At 39.1% G+C, this 20,227-nt stretch overlaps 2 protein-coding genes across 2 annotated transcripts; both read left to right on the top strand.

Moving 5' to 3' along the window:
- The first annotated feature begins 1,213 nt into the window (after window positions 1-1,213).
- On the top strand, window positions 1,214-3,042 carry LOC137727075 (uncharacterized). The gene is made up of 5 exons (XM_068466013.2): window positions 1,214-1,600; window positions 1,737-1,811; window positions 2,131-2,213; window positions 2,299-2,501; window positions 2,664-3,042. The coding sequence occupies exons 1-5, from the start codon at window positions 1,395-1,397 to the stop codon at window positions 2,748-2,750; spliced, it is 654 nt and encodes a 217-aa protein (XP_068322114.2). The 5' UTR covers window positions 1,214-1,394; the 3' UTR covers window positions 2,751-3,042.
- Window positions 3,043-4,614: 1,572 nt separating this feature from the next.
- Window positions 4,615-7,432, top strand: LOC137725239 (V-type proton ATPase 16 kDa proteolipid subunit). The gene is made up of 3 exons (XM_068463865.2): window positions 4,615-4,821; window positions 5,280-5,565; window positions 6,861-7,432. The coding sequence occupies exons 1-3, from the start codon at window positions 4,743-4,745 to the stop codon at window positions 6,991-6,993; spliced, it is 498 nt and encodes a 165-aa protein (XP_068319966.1). The 5' UTR covers window positions 4,615-4,742; the 3' UTR covers window positions 6,994-7,432.
- Window positions 7,433-20,227: the final 12,795 nt, after the last annotated feature.

Raw genomic sequence — 20,227 nt, 5'->3', positions numbered from 1 at the left:
CTCTTTTGTTACATTTTTTTTTATTTTTTTTATTTTTAGTACAATTAGTTAGGAACTCGTAATTTATTTAATTTAAACTTAAAACTTCTCACTTATATGAAGACAAAGATAATCACTGCCAACAAACAGAAGTGCTTGCCGAGACAGAGAAAAGGGCAGAGGTTGGCCTAACGACGGTTGTCGAACAACAGATTTGTAGGAGTTTTGAATGAAAAATAAACTAGGCTTTTCCTCACATAACGAAGGTTGAGGGTTGGGCCTTGGGCCTTTTGGCCTCCGGTGACTTGAAACAAAAGCCATTGGTTTTTTAATCAATGCACCTTATAAACATCAATTCAATTTCAATTGGACGTTGAGGAATTTCATCTTTACCAGAAAGGATATAACTGCTCTTGACAGTCGCAACGGCAGTTCAAGAAAGGTGTTTCAAGTCTTTGTAAACGCAACCTTCTCCAAGCACAAAGTACATCAACAAAAGACCCTATCTTTCCTATATCATGCTATTATATTTTTCTCGAGAAAAACACTTGTACGTTCGCCACATTCAAGTTCCTGGTGTTAGGAATTGGATTAGATAAGAGTAATCCTTGTGGACAAGGCCTAACGAAGTACAAGCATCCGAGTAGATGCGAAATTCTGTCTATAGAGGACATTGCAACAATCCGCAAGCCTCTATCTATTCATATTGTCAGTTTTGGAAACTCACTTCTTTTTCTTATTGTTAGTTCCGATCTCACTTTCATATACTGTTATAAGATTTGTATGTATGCATATTTATGGTCTTAGAAGTTGATTTGAATTAATCATAAGTACCTGATACTATATATCGAATCATATCAATCCGTTAGTTATTGTTGTATCATACTTACATTGTTATATCATTAATAAAGTTGCTGTAACTTTAGCTTCGACTATTATATTGAATTTGTTGTTGTTATACTTTTATATCGTTACATTGCTTAAATTCTGACTGGGCTCCAACCAGATTTCGCTGAAACGCGAGAGAGAGTTCCATCATGAGGGATGGAGTGATGGAATGTGTATGTCAAGTCCGTATCTACTAAGCCTTGAATAAGAATGGTGTTTTTTACTTGCAAGCAACGTGTGCTTAAACGTTTCCTGTGCAAGCTACCGTGTTTGAACTTTGAAGTGACCAAGTAATCAACGTCCACGTCATCCCTTGGCTTGCTTGTACATAAATATTCAAGTGTTTTTCCTGCAAACATCTCCACACGTAAATGGCATGAACAAGTCAGGCAGAACCCTTCAAAACCTATCCATATAAATAAACTTATAATATGGTCGACTTTGAGCCATCGATCATCGTTGAACATATTCAGAGATCATTACTTAACATCTCAGGCAGGTGACAATTAGGGTGGAAGTTCATCAATATGCCTAGGAATGAGTTCTGGGGTTTCAACAAATTGAGAAACATTCTTGAACTACTTCGTCGCAATAGATCTTCGATTGGCAATGCATCGCCTGGACCGTTCCCAGCTACAGCAGTTTCTAAGGTTGACCAGGGTTATTCGATACAGCAAGGCTTACGGTATTTAAGTGTCAACAGCAAACCATGGACAAAACTCGATACAAAAATGTAAGGATTAGTCTTTGATTAATGGTCTCAAATTATATGCTAGTTGATCTCCTCCGTTAAACATTAGTTTTCTCTTCCAGATGACAGAAAAATGAATAATTTTTCTGCTTGATAATTCTACACTTATATATTATAGGGTAAACAGTGGAAAGGAAAAGGCTCAACAATTACAACCAGCAGCAACTCCTACTAGGCTCGGCATCGGTCAAAGGTATGAACTGATTCTCAGACATGTAAAATTTTGTCCATAGATCTTCCAAAGAAGACCAAATAGAACCAGCTCACTCAATTCGCGTCTGATCCTGCATGATTTCTCGTCTTTCCCTGCATTAATTGTTCTTCAAATTAGAAATCGAACTGTTTTTTTAGTCTCCAGATCAAAGTTTCTATGATTCTATCTCTCTAGCTATATCTATTTTTTCTTTGTTTGGAAAAGTATACATGCTATAAAGTATAAACCGATATTTTAACATGCTGACAAACCAATGGATACTAAAGTACGGTTCTAATTTAGTATCCAATACATGCAGGGTAAAATGGATTTTGGGATCCATATTGGCACTAATCCTTCCTTTTTGGATTCAGAATTGGGGAAAACTCAAAAGGATTGAAGGTACGGAAAATCTTTTTCGTTTGAACCGGTCATGTACATAGGATCAATAAATAATACAAATCGAAAATAAATTTGTTTTGTACAGGAGAGGCAGAAATGGTTGTGGAAGAGGTAGAGAAAGTAGTCGAGGTTGTAGAAAGGGTGGCAACTGTGGCGGAGAAGGTGTCCGAGGACGTTGCCGACGAACTCCCTGATAATACCAAACTAAAGGAAAAGGTTTTACTGGCAGAACATGTTTTCAAAGTGGCTGCTAAAGATGCTAAACTAGCTGAAGATTTCATTCACAAGGTCTTGCAATGGCAATTCATCCCCCATCTTAATTTCTTCGTATATTTTATTTACATTTTATATGCTTCATTTTTTGTTTTTTTTCCTTTCTTTTTATGGGGTTTTTTTTAGCATCTATTGCGCATTTGACTGACTTATAACTCTATTATTTTAAAATAATAGGTGGAAACGTTGAAGCATGATCTGGAAGACTTGGAGACAATAGCAGAATCCATTGTTGATAATAATAACCATAAGATTGGGAAATGAAGGAAAGAAAATGAATATTTGGAAAGAACTGATCCCCAAGACATGTACATATTCTTGTACAATTTCATGATAATATGTCACTTGAGAATATGATGTTCAATCGACACATTGGCGCTCTAAGAGTTTGATTCTCATTGTTTGTAGGCTTCACCACTTGACCTTCGAAGAAGCTTAGTGAATCCTTTGATTTGTTGTTTGTAAGGCGTGTCACCGTTGACTTTTGTCAACAGAAATGATACATAAATGTATTTGTGATACTTGTGCCACAAGGAAATAAAACTCCCTTATCAAATGATTGTGTCAAAGCTTGGTTCAATTTTGGCTCTTTTTAATGTCTTGTATGTTAAGGACTTTAATTGTTCTTCGATATTATACTAGAAACTACAAAGATGGGGTTGGACATAATCAAACACACTACTTCAATCATTCACAGCAAAAGGTAAAGACAGTAAGTAACAAGTACATAATTGAAATTGATATTCATAGTACCGAATATCACAAGATAAGTAAAGTACATACACAAATGAACTTAAAAAAATATATAAAACTCGGATTGAATTCAAGACCATCATATTGGAAAAGTTGCTTTCTTGTAAAGGGTTTCATCCAAAAAGACAAACTTATCTAATGGCCGGTAAATCGATACTACACAAAGATATGGTAGTAGAGCAAATTTTAATTGGTCTTAAGAGTCTAAATGAAAGGATTCCTAGAGTTCTAAAGTCTTGGTTTCAAGTGGTCTTTTGGCAAGGAAGAAGGAATGAAACAAGTGAAGTCAGAGAACTTTGGTTTGAAACTTGTAGTTTGTTTCATTGAATGATTCGTGTGTCCTTTGCTTTGCGCATTTAATTTGTATCTATCAACCTTTTACTTCCTTCTTGAATGCTTCTTATGTCTTCATTTGAAGCCGACGTAGGATTACTTTTTAGAAAGTAAGCACCAATAAAAAGTAATCACCAATAGAAAGTAATCCAAAATATATGGGCTGTGAATCTAGATTAGCCTAACCAAGACGATGATTTTGCTTAAATTTATGATCACTTTACCTCCAAAAACACCAAAGTTCTTTACATTCAATTCTACCAGCTTCGAGAGTGAAAAATGGTCCTTGACATCTTTGGTTAGTCAAAAGTAATCCGGACGGCCATTTAATACTATGGTCTAATAATATTCTTTTTCGCTTGTAAGTGAGAGGTTTTAGGTTCGATTCTCATCAAAAGTGAATTTGAACCACATTATTGTTAGTCCATTGCGACGCTTAGCTCACTCCCTCTCCTTAGCAAATATTAATATTATTTGTTAAAAAAATAATAATTTGGGTTGTACTGTTCATTTAAAGCAAATTAAAGGCCCAAACTCCATTTCCTATGTGAATCATCTTATTCGGCCAATAATATTTTTAGTGTAAACAGTGTTGTTAATATGGCGCTGATGTTCAATTGTTATATAATTGTCCACATTGTTTGTGTTGCTCCATGTTTTATACCATACAGGATATAACTAGTTTGGGTCGTCTGATTTCAATCAAGCGGTACCCAAAACTATGCTTTGTTCGTGTCCTTGAGTCCAAAAGATGCTCAAGTACAAGATAAAACAGGATCCAAATATTGGATCTTGTATAAATATTAGTACTACGGTATAGTAGTATTTATTTTTACCGATAAATAAGAGGTTTTAGATTTGATTCACATCAAAAACAAATTCAAATCATATTATTTTTAGCTTATTGTGATTTGTAAGACTAATCTCAACTCCTTTCCTTAAAGAAGATAATATGGTTGGGTAAGAAGACAAACAAGTCGGATTCGGGTAGACCCGTTTCTTGCAGCTCGCAACTAGTGAGGGAGATTACAAATTATACGGCAGTTCGCTTGGTTGAGCACGGGACACACCAACCACCACTGAAGAAGAACGCGGAGAGAGAGAGAGAGATCGGAGACCCCAAACTTCTTCTAAGATCGCGACGACGTCGTCCCAGATCCACGCTCCATAATGTCTTCAACATTCAGTGGCGATGAAACGGCGCCGTTCTTCGGCTTCCTCGGCGCTGCTGCTGCCCTCGTTTTCTCATGTAACCAAACTCTAAATTCAATCTCGCTTTTTCTCTGTGTTTTTCTGTTTGCAATGTCTTTGGCTCCCGAGAAAGTTTAGATCTAGTTTGGATTTGATCATCTGCTCCATTCGGCTGTCAATTGAACTTGGTTTTTATAATATCAAGGAATTAACTGAATAACTTGGATTTTCTTGCTTAAATTTTTGGTTAATTATCATTTGGGACCGTGAAAGTACAAATCTTTTGCTAGAAAGGGGCTAAATTTGACTATTATTATTCATTTAATGGTCAGATGATATGCTTTGTGGAGTTTGTTAACATGGATCTCAAACTCCATTACTCAAAAGAGGCTGATTCATCTGTTTCGCTTGGTTTATACATCATATGTTCATGTATTGCCCAAAATTTTAGAATCCCAAATATAGGTTTAGTGTGCTTGATATAAAGGCGGCTTCGTTGGGGATTTGTTTTTCAAGGTATGGGAGCTGCCTATGGCACAGCAAAGAGTGGTGTTGGTGTGGCATCCATGGGGGTGATGAGGCCTGAGCTGGTGATGAAATCCATTGTTCCGGTCGTTATGGCTGGAGTTTTGGGTATTTATGGCCTTATTATTGCTGTTATCATCAGTACTGGGATTAACCCAAAGGCCAAGTCATACTACCTCTTTGATGGTTATGCACATCTCTCTTCTGGTCTTGCTTGTGGTCTCGCTGGACTCTCTGCTGGAATGGCAATTGGTATTGTTGGCGACGCTGGTGTAAGGTATAAGTTCCGCCATTTAAGTGCATATGCATATACATAATTGTTTCTAGTTGCTTGCTGGTGTTTTTTTTTTTTTAATTTTAATTTTTATTTTGTATGCTATAGCTAGACGCTAAAAATAAGTATCATTGAAGTAGATCCTGTACAAATTATTACCCCTTTTTCTGTTTCTTTTCGATTAGTACTGTCCTTTTATCAAAGGCAGATAATAATTAGGGTGGCCATTTATCCTATAAACATGCTTTTCAGCAGTGAACAAAGTTGATCTAACTGCACAAATAAGCAATGGTGGTATTTCTTGTTTCCCTTTCTTATATATGTTTCTTACATCAACTTCTGGGTTATAGAGTTCGTTGTTCAGCTTTTTGTTACTGACTGTCACTATGAACCGAATTACTTAACCTATTGATAATTCCGGAATTAATATGCAAAGCAGATTTTCACCCAAGACTAAATTTAAAGATAAAGAGATTGGTCTGATAAGGGATTATCATTACTATTGTCATTGTAAACTGGAATCCAAGGAAGGATATTAAACCCTAGAGTTCATTGTAATTTGGAAAGTTGAAGTCCAATACAAGGATTGTAACTTAAAGCCGTGACAGATTAGAACTAAAATCAATGATAAATCTTGGTCTGGAAATGGATAATGAAAACATTGTAAACTATTCATGGGCTGATAAATTTAATGTTTGTGGCAATGTGAAAAGTTATAAAGTCCAAGGTCAGAATAGTATCTTAACTCTAGTAAAAACATATTTCTCTGAATATAGGTCCAAATGTCAATGTATGTTTGACATGTAAGATGAAAATATCATTCTCAAGAACAACTATTGAGATTGATTCTTATTAGGGCTTGGAATCAGTTGAGATTTAATATTAAAGTTGTCTTTGACAACTAGTATGGTGTTTTGGTATAACTGTAATCTGTAGTGCCCTGAATATGATTCTAATGTCTCATGTATCTGTCACGCATCTCAGAAAGTAGTAACAGTGACGGAGTTTGTAACTAGTATAATTTGGTAGACAACTGGTATAGTGTTTTACTATAATTTGGCAGCGTGGGTCAATAGCAGTAAACATGAAAAGATGGCTCATAAAGTTTTCATGGCTCTGTGAAGCTAGTTTTCGTCACTTGAGAGCAGAAGTGCAGAACAACTAAAGTTTTGTTTGGTTGTTGTGCTTCATAGATATCCTCTAATCTTTCCTTAAATGTTTCTATGTGATTTGAGATTTAGTCTCAGCCTAATTATAATTAGTGAAGCACCTCCGGAGTAACCGAGCTTGTTTTGCAGAGCTAATGCACAGCAGCCAAAACTCTTTGTTGGAATGATCCTCATTCTCATCTTTGCTGAAGCACTGGCCCTCTACGGCCTCATTGTTGGCATCATCTTGTCTTCTCGATCAGGGCAATCCAGAGCGGACTAAGAAGTGACCGTGCGTCATTGATTGCTTATTAATGGCACTTCAAGGGGAAAACTTTTGGCTGCTCTCAGGTTGGTGGTTGGATGCTGCTCGCTGGTTCCGAAAGATTATGTTCGTGCAAGTAACGGCCCTTGCCTTGTAGTAGTAAGATTGAAGTTTTCATTCAACAGAATAAAAGCGTTTGAAGCTGTTAAGGTTTTTTCATCTTTTGGTGAATTTTTCCGCGAGAACCATATGACCTGGTATAGATCCATAATTCTAAAACCAGTGCATGTTAATGGATAGAATTCACTTTTATCAAATTCACAATATTGTAGCAATATTATTTTAGGAATCCAACTTAAGGTACTTAATTCCTTGTATTTGTAATGCGGCAGCACATCTAGTGGCCTCTTTAGCCTTTTGGGAGGGGGCCTCTTATGAATGAAACTATTTTAAGCTAGTGATTGTTTAACACTTTGGCTACTGATGTAAACATGTCAATTCGAATTTAATAAAATTTTGTACTACGATGAAAAAAAAAAAGAAAAAAAAAAAATCCTATATATATGAATCAACTCACTTAAAGCGAAAGGCTTAAATACCATTAATTTTAGGACACAAAGGTAAGTGTATTGCACCCTTCTAATTGGGCATGTAATAGTTTGGTCCGTCTTTCAAGGAGAAATTAGGTTTCCATTCCTCTTTTTACTACTTCATTATTGATTAAAATTTTATTCCTTTTCAATTCTTTATTAAGGTCATTAGGTATTAATAAACGTCATTAATTATTTTAATAATAAAATATTTTTTTTATTTTAAATATATTCATTTAGTGTTAAAAATGTTACATTTGGTATATTTATATTTATGGATAAATTATATTTTTATTTTTAGTTTGTACTCATTTTTAATTTGCAACCCTTTTTCAATTTGTACCAATTTTTCTTTTATGTTTTAATTTGTACCCATATATTAATTTCTTTTTGTGCCCATATTTTTAAAAGTTGTATTTGTATTTGTATCCATATTTTTTAATTGATTTGTACCTATTTTAAATTTTGCTAAATGTACCCATGCTAATTATGTGACAGCCCGTCTCGGATTTTTCGTACCGTAAGGGTAAAATGACGGTTTTGCCCCTAGTGTTTTGTTTCATTGTGTTGTCGTTTTGGGGTTTTAGTTGGTTGATTTTGGACCCCACACACACACACACCCACCCACACTCACTCCTATTCTTTGCCCTGTCCCGTACCTGTCTCTCTCTCCCTTTCCTTTCTTCCTTGTACGGACAAGAACCAAAGTGCTCGAAAACATCACGGATCGTGGAAGAAAATTGTACCTTTGTGCTCGTGAGGTTCTTAGGAGTTCAACCATACCCATTTCAGATAAGGGAACCTTCGTTTTCACGTCAAACCCGAGAGGTCCATTTCGGAGTACTGTTCATGCACATGTAAATTATTGTGTTTTTGGGAATTTTAGGCTTGTAGGAAGCTTGGTGAGGTCCTTAGGAGTCTCGGGGTGGTTCGTTTGAAGGTTTTGGACGTCGGGATCGTGAGTTGTAGGTTTGGCCGGATTTGGTGGAGTTTTCCCAATGAGATTCCGTTGGTTTTAGTGCTTGAAAGTGGTAAAGATTTATTCCTCTAGTTGTAAGCTTCATTTTGGTACCAATTTCGTGAAATTTGGGTGAAAAACGAGTGAGATATGAAGTTTGGAAAATTTCCCGGTTTTCCAGCGACAGCGACGGCGCCGGAGTTTGGCTGGAGAAGACAACAGAATATTCCGTCAGTTTGAACGGAATATTCCTAACGGCGTTAACAGAATCTGTCAAAGTTAACAGAATATTCCTGACGGCGTTAACTGACGCCGTCAATGTGCCAGGCACGTCCCTGCGCGTGGGTGGCGCGTGTGGGCGTGCCTTGGCAGGCGCATAGGGGGGCGTGCAATGTCAGAAAATTATTTTAAAAATATGGGGATGTTCGTGAGGTTGAGTAGATCACGTTGGTGCATTCACAAACCCCATTTGAGCATTGTATGAGAAGTTTTTACCTAGTTTGGGTTATGTGCTTCAAATTAACGTTTTTATAGTTGTTTCGCATATAGGTGAGACCTATCCCGAGGACGAGCGCAGTCACTCGAGGCAAGGGGGTTACGACCCTTCTACATACCAGTGAGTGGGCTTTTGGTTTTCCATATATACCTATATATTTGTGATTTTTCCAGAAAATGAAATTAAACGTTTATATGTTTTATATGCCATGCATTATGTTTGCCCGTTTAATTATGCATTATTAGTTGCATATATACATATGTTTGGTGCTGCGGACGCACAGGTAAGTGCCAGGTAAGTTATGGTTTATGTTTATGTTTAGTAGTGATTTGAGATGCATAAAGAGCTCATAACCTGCACCCCCGGTGTTAGTGCTCCCGCCCAGAGTAAGGCACAGTCCTTCACGTGATGTTCACCTTCTGCACCACACGCTCATCTTGGATCCAAGTTAGGTGCACAATTCTATCGTACAAACCACTATAGGTGGTTTCGACTCGTAGGTGACCCGCGATTATCCGCCCAATCTTCACGTGATCGTAGCACTTGAGCGTATTTATTTACACCCAGTCCTGTCGTACAGACCACTTTAGGTGGTTCTGACTCGTGTGCAAGTATAGTTAGTGGATAAGGGTTTTATTCAGCCTAGTACTTCACCTTGGGGAGCTCCAGTGTTGTTTATGAGAAAGAAAGACGGATTTTGAGGTTATGTATTGATTACCGGCAACTGAATCGGGTAACGATTAAAAATCGTTATCCATTGTCGCGTATTGATGATTTGTTTGATCAGCTTCGAGGTGCTTGTGTATTCTCCAAGATTGACTTGAGGTCTGGATACTATTAGTTGAAGATTAGTAGGGAGGATGTCCTTAAGACTGCTTTCAGGACTTGTTATGGTCATTACGAGTTTCTGGTTATGCCATTTGGATTGACGAATGCGCCAGCTGTTTTTATGGATTTGATGAATCGAGTATTCCAACCATTTTGGATAGGTTTGTTATTGTCTTTATTGACGATATTCTGGTGTACTCTAACTCTAAATCGGAGCCTGTTCGACATCTTACTTTGGTGTTGAAAAGGTTGAGGGAACACCAACTGTATGCTAAGTTTAGCAAGTGCTAGTTCTAGTTAGATCAAGTAGCATTTTTGGGGCACGTCATTTCAGCTCAAGGTATCTTGGTGGATCCTCAGAATGTGGCAGCTGTAGAGAAATTGGAGCAACCGCGAACCGTCACTGATGTGAGGAGTTTCCTTGGTTTAGTAGGGTATTATTGATGGTTTGTTAAGAATTTTTCTGTGATTGATTTACCACTGATGAGGTTAACGAGGAAAGATGTTAAATTTGAGTGGGATGATAATTGTGAGCAGAGTTTCCAGCAATTGAAGTATTGTCTCACTTATGCACCTGTTTTGGCACTCCCGGACGAGAGTGGTGATTTCGAGATCTATAGTGATGCTTACTTGAATGGTTTGGGATGTGTGTTGATGCAGCATGGTAGGGTAATTGCTTATGCCTCACGACAACTGAAGCCTTATGAGTTGAATTACCCTACGCATGTTTTGAAGTTAGCAGCCATCATATTTGCGTTGAAGTATGGATACATTATCTTTATGGAGAAAAATGCAAGATCTTTATAGATCATAAGAGTCTTCAGTATCTTTTCACGCAGAGGGATCTTAATCTTTGTCAGCGGAGGTGGTTGGAACTGCTTAGTGATTATGATTACACGATTGATTATCACCCTGGTCGTGCAAATTTGGTAGCTGATGCACTTAGCAGGAAGTCTCAGTGCCGTATTAATGCGTTGTACGCTAGTCGCGTTCCTCTTCTAGCAGACTTAAGGTCCACGGGAGTGAGGCTAGAAACAGAAGATCAAGAGGTGGCTTTACTTGCTAATTTTCAAGTTAGGCCAATTTTAGTTGATCGTGTGCTTAAAGCTCAGGTAGCTGATGAGGAAACTCAAGAAATAATCCAAGCAAGGAATCAGGGGAAGATGAATGACCTCAAAGTTCGTGAATTAGATGGCATGCTTATGCAGAAGGGTAGGATGTTTGTGCCTAATAATTTGGATTTAAAGAAAGCAATTCTCGATAAAGCACATATCTCAGCTTATGATATGCATCCAGGAGCTACTAAAATGTATCATACCATTCGACCATTTTATTATTGGCCGGTTATGAAGAGGGAGATAGCTGAGTATGTTAGTAGGTGTGCTGTTTGCCAGCAAGTTAAAGCTGAAAGGAAGAAGCCGTTTGGTTTGTTGAAGTCGCTTTCCGTTCCAGAGTGGAAATGGGAAAACATTACTATAGATTTTGGTTACAAGCTTTCACGTACGCATAATGGTTTTGATGGCATTTGGGTGATTGTTGATCGGCTTACTAGGTCAGCATATTTCATTCCAGTGAGGGAGAAGTATTCTTGAGGCCAATTAGCGGAGTTGTTCATCTTGAAAATCGTGAAGTACCATAGTGTTCCTGTGAGTATTGTTTCAGATCGTGACCCAAGATTTACTTCTAAATTTTGGGTGGCTTTTCAGGAAGCTTTGGGTACGAGGTTACTTTATAGTACAACATATCATCCTCAGACAGATAGACAGTCAGAGAGAACCATTCAGACATTGGAGGATATGTTGAGATCTTCGGTGTTACAGTTTGGCGATGCTTGGCACAAGCGGTTGGATTTAATGGAATTTGCCTACAACCACAACTTTCATTCAAGTATCAGCATGTCACCATTCGAGGCGTTGTATGGTAAATCTTGTCGCACACCCTTGTGTTGGTCAGAGGTCGGAGAAAGAGTTTTGGTGAGCCCGGAGATTGTTGATGAGATTACCCAAAATGTTCAGGTAATCAAGTCTAACCTGAAGGTGGCCCAGGATCGACAAAAGAGCTGAGCGGATCGGCATGCTACTGACAGAGTGTATGAGGTTGGCGATTGGGAATTTCTGAAGCTTTCACCATGGAGAGGCGTTGTACGATTTGGAAAGAAGGGTAAGCTGAGTCCCAGGTATATCTGACTGTACATGATCACTGAGCTAGTTGGTGAGGTGGCTTACAGGTTGGAGTTGCGTTCTGAGCTAGCTAAAGTACATAACGTTTTTTATGTATCTATGCTTCGACATTATGTTGCGGATCCGTCTCATGTGATACTTCCTCAATCCTTGGAAATTAATTCAGATTTGATTTATGATGAGGAACCAGTGACGATTCTGGATTGGAAGGAAAATGTTATGAGGAACAAGATTGTGAATTTGGTGAAAGTTTTGTGGAGGAATCATACAGTGGAGGAGGCTACTTGGGAAATTGAAAATCGAATGAGAGATTTGTATCCTCGATTGTTCTTTGATCGCTAGTGGTTGCTATGAGTGGTTATTATGAATTTCGGGAAGAAATTTTTATTAAGGTAGGTAGGTTGTGATAGCCAGTCCCGGATTTTTCGTACCGCAGGGATAAAATGACGGTTTTGCCCCTAGTGTTTTGTTTCGTTTTGTGGTCGTTTTGGGGTTTTGGTTGGTTGATTTTAGACCACACACACACACCCACACTCGCTCCTATTCTTTGCCCTATCTCGTACTTATCTCTCTCTCCCTTTCCTTTCTTCCTTGTACGGACAAGAACCAAAGTGCTCGAAAACATCACGGATCGTGGAAGAAAATTGTACCTTTATGCTCGTGAGTTTCTTAGGAGTTCAACTATACCCATTTCAGGCAAGGGAACCTTTATTTTCACGTCGAACCCGAGAGGTCTATTTCGAAGTACTGTTCATCCACACGTAAATTCCTGTGTTTTTGGGAATTTCAGGCTTGTAGGAAGCTTGGTGAGGTCCTTAGGAGTCTCGGGGTGGTTCGTTTGAAGGTTTTGGACGTCGAGATCGTGAGTTGCAGGTTTGGCCGGATTTGGTGGAGTTTTCCCAGCGAGATTCAGTTGGTTTTAGTGCTTGAAAGTGGTAAGGATTTGTTCCTCTAGTTGTAAGCTTCATTTTGGTACCAATTTCGTGAAATTTGGGTGGAAAACGAGTGAGATATGAAGTTTGGAAAAAATTTCGGTTTTCCGGCGACGGCGCCGGAGTTTCGTCGGAGAATAGTCCGTCAGTTTGGACGGAATATTCCTAACGGCATTAACGGAATCTGTCAAAGTTAACAGAATATTCCTGATGGCTTTAACTGACGCCGTCAGTGTGCCAGGCACGTGCTTGCGCGTGGGCGGCGTGTGTGGCCGTGCCTTGGCCAATGTGTAGGGGCGCGTGCGGTGTCAGAAAATTATTTTTAAAATATGAGGATGTTCGTAAGGTTGAGTAGATCACATCCCATTTGAGCATTGTATGAGAAGTTTTTACCTAGTTTGGGTAATGTGCTTTAAATTAACGTTTTTATAGTTGTTTCGCACATAGGTGAGACCTATCCCGAGGACGAGCGCAGTCACTCAAGGCAAGGGGGTTACGACCCTTCTACATACCTGTGAGTGGGCTTTTGGTTTTCCGTATATACCTATATACTTGTGATTTTCCCAGAAAATGAAATTAAACGTTTATATGTTTTATATGCCATGCATTATGTTTGCCCGTTTAATTATGCATTATTAGTTGCATATATACATATGTTTGGTGTTGCGGACGCACAGATAAATGTCAGGTAAGTTATGATTGAAACCTTATTTATTAGTTTCAACTTCATTGATTGAAACCTTATTTATTTTCAATTTTTAAATAAAATATTTTACATGTCAAGATAATTAAATTTTATTTCTAAATTATTCATTTAGTGTTTAGAAATGTTACATTTGATATATTTATATTTATGGCTAAATTTTGCCTCATATATATATATATATATATATATTAGTTTATACCCATTTTAATTTGCAACCCTTTTTTTTTAAATTGTGCCAATTTTCCATTCAGTTTTAGTTTGTACCCATATATTAATTTCTTTTTGTGTCCATATTTTTCAAACTTTTACTTGTATTCATATTTTTTTGACCTTTTATTTGTTCCCATAATTTATTAATAATGTACCCATTTATTTAAAAAAATGCACCACTTTGTTATATGAAAAATGTACCCATTTTTTTTGTAAGTACCACCTCTTTTGTGTAAAATGTACCCATTATTTTTTTTTATATGAAATGTACCCATAATATTAAATGTCACATCCCGGCCCGGGCAGGATCACTTTCCGGGCCCGACTCCACTGTAGCACGATATTGTCCGCTTTGGGATTACCATTCCCTCACGGTTTTGTTTTTTAGAACTCACGAGCAACTTCCCAGTGGGTCACCCATCATGGGATTGCTCTCGCGCACTACTCGCTTAACTTCGAAATTCTGATGGAATCCGAAGCCAGTGAGCTCCCAAAAGGCCTCGTGCTAGGTAGGGATGAGAATATACATTTAAGGATCACTCCCCTGGACGATGTGGGATGTCACAATCCACCCCCCTTAAGGGTCCGACGTCCTTGTCGGCACACCACGACCAGGGTTAGGCTCTGATACCAAATTGTCACATCCCGGCCTGGGCAAGACCACTTCCCGGGCCCGACTCCACTGTAGCACGATATTGTCCGCTTTGGACTTACCATTCCCTCACGGTTTTGTTTTTGGGAACTCACGAACAACTTCCCAGTGGGTCACCCAACTTCCCAGTGGGTCACCCATCATGGGATTGCTCTCGCGCACTACTCGCTTAACTTCAGAGTTCCGATGGAACCCGAAGCCGGTGAGCTCCCAAAAGGCCTCATGCTAGGTAGGGGGATGGGAATATACATTTAAGGATCACTCCCCTAGGCGATGTGGGATGTCACAATCCACCCCCCTTAGGGGCCCGACGTCCTCGTCGGCACACCACGACCAAGGTTAGGCTCTGATACCAAACTAACACACCCCGACCCAGAAAGTCCACTTGGACCCTGAATCGAGTTGTGCTGGCCAATACCTGGAAGGTGACGAAGCCATAAAATGTGATAGTGTATAAAAAGTGAATAAATTTGAATTTAAAAGTGTCTAAATACCAGAATGCGCTACGAGTGGGAGCGAACCCATTTCACACACGATGTCAGAGCATAAGTAAGGTACAATAGTGTGGGTAAGAATCATACCCTTAAAAGTAGCCACCAATACTAAGATTAGCTATATATGTCCTCGTCGATACGAACTCAGCAGTTAAAACCTGAAGGGGTACAAAACAGAAAGTGTGAGTAAGCAGTAAAACCAAGCTTCCCAAAACTATTACCTTTCTAACAGTAATAACCCCTCACTGTAATTCCCTTATCGTTTTCTATCGGCTAGTACAACATATATACATATATCCAAACCATACTCAGAAATGACCAAAACCACGATTTTCCATCAACTCTATCATACATTAATAAGTAGGCCAAATGAATTTAATCAATACAAAGTGATATATCAGTCAGAGTCATCTAAAATGACATGTACAACTTATCCATATCTCATCAATCATGACTAGCATATAAGTCGGAGTCACCTATAGTGACCTGTACTACTTATCCATATCTCATCAATCCTGTCTAGCATATATGTCGGAGTCACCTATAGTGACCTGTACGACTCATCCATATCTCATCAATCCTGGCTAGCATATAAGTCGGAGTCACCTCTAGTGACATGTACGACTTATCCATATCTCATCAATCATGGCTAGCAAATAGCTCAATAAGTATACCTGCACACGGGTCGGAACCACCTAAAGTGGTCTGTACGACAGGACTGGGTGTAAATAAATACGCTCAAGTGCTACAATCATGTGAAGGCTGTGCGAATAATCGCGGGTCACCTACGAGTCGGAACCACCTAAAATGGTCTGTACAACAGGACCGTGCACCTACCTTGGATCCAAGGTGAGCGTAAGGTGCGGGAGGTGAACATCACGTGAAGGACTGTGCCCTGGCCACGGGCGGGAACACTATACCAATTGTCAAATCCCGACCCGGGGCGGATCACTTCCCGGGCCCGCTCCACCACCGTAGCACGATATTGTCCGCTTTGGGCTTACCATTCCCTCACGGTTTTGTTTTTGGGAACTCACGAGCAACTTCCCAGTGGGTCACCCATCATGGGATTGCCCTAGCCCCCTTCTCGCTTAACTTCGGAGTTCCTACGGAACCCAAAGCCAGTGAGCTCCCAAAAGGCCTCGTCGTAGGTAGGGATGGGAATATACATTTAAGGATCACTCCCCTGGGCGATGTGGGATGTCACAATCCACCCGACTCCACTGTAGCACGATATTGTCCGCTTTGGGCTTACCATTCCCTCATTGTTTTGTTTTTGGGAACTCACGAGCAACGTCCCAGTGGGTCACCCATCGTGGGATTGCTCTCACGCACTACTCGCTTAACTTCGAAGTTCCGATGCAACCCGAAGCCAGTGAGCTTCCAAAAAGCCTCGTGCTAGGTAGGGATGAGAATATATATTTAAGGATCACTCCCCTGGGCGATGTGGGATGTCACAATCCACCCCCCTTAGGGGCCCGACGTCCTCGTCGGCACACCACGACCAGGGTTAGGCGCTGATACCAAATTGTCACATCCCGGCCCGGGCGGGACCACTTCCCGGGCTCGACTCCACTGTAGCACGATATTGTCCGTTTTGGGCTTACCATTCCCTCATTGTTTTGTTTTTGGGAACTCACGAGCAACGTCCCAGTGGGTCACCCATCGTGGGATTGCTCTCACGCACTACTCGCTTAACTTCGGAGTTCCGATGCAACCCGAAGCCAGTGAGCTCCCAAAAAGCCTCGTGCTAGGTAGGGATGGGAATATACATTCAAGGATCACTCCCCTGGGTGATGTGGGATGTCACAATCCACCCCCCTTAGGGGCCCGACGTCCTCGTCGGCACACCACGACCAGGGTTAGGCGCTGATACCAAATTGTCACATCCCGGCCCGGGCGGGACCACTTCCCGGGCTCGACTCCACTGTAGCACGATATTGTCCGCTTTGGGCTTACCATTCCCTCACGGTTTTGTTTTTGGGAACTCACGAGCAACTTCTCAGTGGGTCACCCATCATGGGATTGCTCTCACGCATTACTCGCTTAACTTCGGAGTTCCGATGGAACCCGAAGCCAGTGAGCTCCCAAAAGGCCTCATGCTAGGTATGGATGAGAATATACATTTAAGGATCTCTCCCCTGAACGATGTGGGATGTCACATTAAACGTATCACCCTTTTTTGTATAAAATGCATCAACTTTTTATATGTAAAATGCATCGTATAAAAAATTACCAATTTTTTGTATGTAAAATGTTATTAATATAAGTAATGACAAATCATGGGTTTTATTTAAGTATAATTTCTTTTAATATTTTCAACAAATTATGTGTCACATCTCGGCCCAGTCCCCCACCACATCCCAGGCTTGACTCCACTGTAGCACGATATTGTCTGCTTTAGGCCCCGACCACATCGTCACAATTTTGTTTCTGGGAACTCACACGAGAACTTCCCAGTGGGTCACCCATCATGGGATTGCTCTCACGCGAACTCGCTTAACTTCAGAGTTCGAATGAACTTCGAAGCCAGTGAGCTCTCAAAAGGCCTCGTGCTAGGTAGAGATGAGAGTATACATATAAAGGTTATAGGATCCACTCCCCTAGGCGATGTGGGATGTCATATTATGGATTTTATTTAACATCTTATTAATATAAATAACTACAAATATCAAATTTTAGTTTAAAAATTATAATAACCTACATAGAAATGCATTATTGCATTAATTTCAGGGACTTCAATCAAAAATAAAAAATAACAAGATTTCAATCAAAGAAGGGTGACTTTGTATGCTGTCCCTACTCAACCAGCTGCTCCTCTCATTCGCCATCTACAACAGCGAGGATGTGGGCCCATTCGTCCACAATACCTTCACTTCAGGGAAGCCCGAGACGTACTCCAGCAGCTCTAACACTTCTCCAGATCCAAGAAGTTAGAAATCGAGGAGATTTGCAAGGTCCATTATCAAGACTCCCCTCCCTCCGTTGCTTTTCAACTTCACTCCAATTAGTTGATCCAAACCATTTATTGTTACACGTTTGATTTGACCTCCTAATCCCATCTTAATCAGACCTATTTAACTAATTTATGTGGGTTTAATTGTGTGGGTTCTATTAATTTCTGTGGGTTAAAGTAATTGTCTTGGGTTATCAAAACAAAATTGGGGTTGAGATCGAAAACACACTAGCCAACTCCAATCTTATTTATCCAGTCCCTATCATTATGTGTCCTTTTTTTTTTTTTTGGGTTTAGGGTTAGTTTCCTCTACAATTTTCCATCGAAATGGGCCAGAGTGGAATAGATTTTCTTGGCGACAACATGCTCTCTTTTCAAGATTGGGATTTGGGGAGTATTGGGTTTTTGGGGTTGGGTCTTGGCGTACGCTTCGAGGGTTAAATCTTTCACGATGAGGGTCATCTCGTTGTCGACAATGACAACATAGAACTCGGATTAGGGTTTGGGTCCGAAACCGAACTGGGTTTTGGAGAGGTCTCATAATAGGGAATGTTGGGAGAGAGCTTCTCTGAGTTGTGCTTCTTCCAGTAGAGAAATGGCTTGATGCGAAGGTGGAAGGAAGGGAGGAGTGGGACAGAGGGAGGGGGAGTCGAAGGTGTGGCCTAGGTCGATGTCGCTGGGAGGATTGGGGAAGAAGGGTGATGGTGATGGGTTTGTAGGGTGTGGGTCCTATATTTTTTTTATAAAAATATTTAAATAATTTAATTTTTAATTTTTTTAATCTAATTGGACTAGGAAGTGGGCTCCGCCTCAAGGTACGTCAACATTTAAAAGAAAAATTGACGGATATCTGACATTGCAATAAATTCGTGAAATTAGATATGACATTGTAACTTTTAAAACATGAGGCATGAAATTGTGATTCGATCCATAATTAAGATAGTTTTATGTAATTTACTTTTTTTAAAAGTGAAATCATTTTATAGATTTTTGTCTCCTCATATTTTTAACACTATTTTATTACGTTGACATAAGAATTAATATTAAATAGTAAGGTGACTAATAGTCTCCTTAATACTTCTCTTTGGACCAATATTCATTCATGAACGCATCCGGTAGCATCTTCTCTTCACCTGACATATAAGGTTAGCCATATTTTTTTCCATAAATTAATGAATGAGGATCCTTTTCGAATCCTCTTTGTGAGGATCCAAATGATCATTCAATCACATCCGTTCATCGTATATCATATGGCCATAAATCATTGTAAATCTTTTTATTTAAAGTTAAACATAAAAAATACAGAACAAAACTAACTGCACAATATACGATGAACAGATGTGATTGGAATATCCTTATTCTAAATTATTATTGCCTCAATTCATGCACATTGTTCAGAAATTAATTTTTGTTTCCTTTACCAACAGAAAACATGTTTTTTATTATTATTTTTTTCTTTTGTTGGTTAGTATGTTGGCCTTCAGTTAATTAGCTATACTATTTTTTATTTTAAATAAATGGCTGTCTAGAAACATGATTATGCTGTATACAAGAACAAGGCATGTCATGTGTCGCGTTGTGTGAAACCCAAATACCTTCCGGATACCCAAAAATTAAGCTTAATGATCAAATGATTCGAACTGTTGAAATTTGATTCAACAGCTACAATTATTATAATTTTTAGAGGATGGTTCCTATTGGTAACCTTTGGATCAAATTTTAACGGCCCGAATCATTTGACCCTTAGACCTAGTTTTTTTAGAAGAGGAGAAGATCTGGATTCTGTTGTGTTGGAGTGCTGTCTGACAAAAACAATTAAAAAGTTTTAAAAAACTGTCAGTCTACTCTCCTTGGTGGCAACTAATCTGCTGTGACTCGTCAAAAATTTTCCAATTACTAGAAGAAGATGGTACTCCAGCTTAACAAGGTAGACTTCGGCGATCATGTGTTTGTCGTGTTCGTAATTTTTTTATAACATATTTGATATCTCAACATATCATATCTTATTAAATTTGTTAAAAAAAATAAGTAATATAACTTGATTCGAAATTGATCTGATAAAATTAATGGTAATAAGACTCGACTCATTACCTGTTAAAAAATATATATATCTTCAATAAATAATCAAATGAAAAATGTCATACTAAACTCTATATATATATATATATATATATATATATATCACGTTGTCACTAAATTAACATCTACATACCCTAAAACCTTACAGTAACCATCGTCTAAGCGTAAAAG

Source organism: Pyrus communis, chromosome 5 (genome assembly GCF_041283825.1).
Source record: "Pyrus communis isolate YQ-2024b chromosome 5, ASM4128382v1, whole genome shotgun sequence".
In the NCBI taxonomy this organism is placed as follows: domain Eukaryota; kingdom Viridiplantae; phylum Streptophyta; class Magnoliopsida; order Rosales; family Rosaceae; genus Pyrus; species Pyrus communis.
The sequence above is the reverse complement of the archived record's forward strand: the minus strand, read 5'-3'. Positions and strand labels throughout refer to the sequence as shown.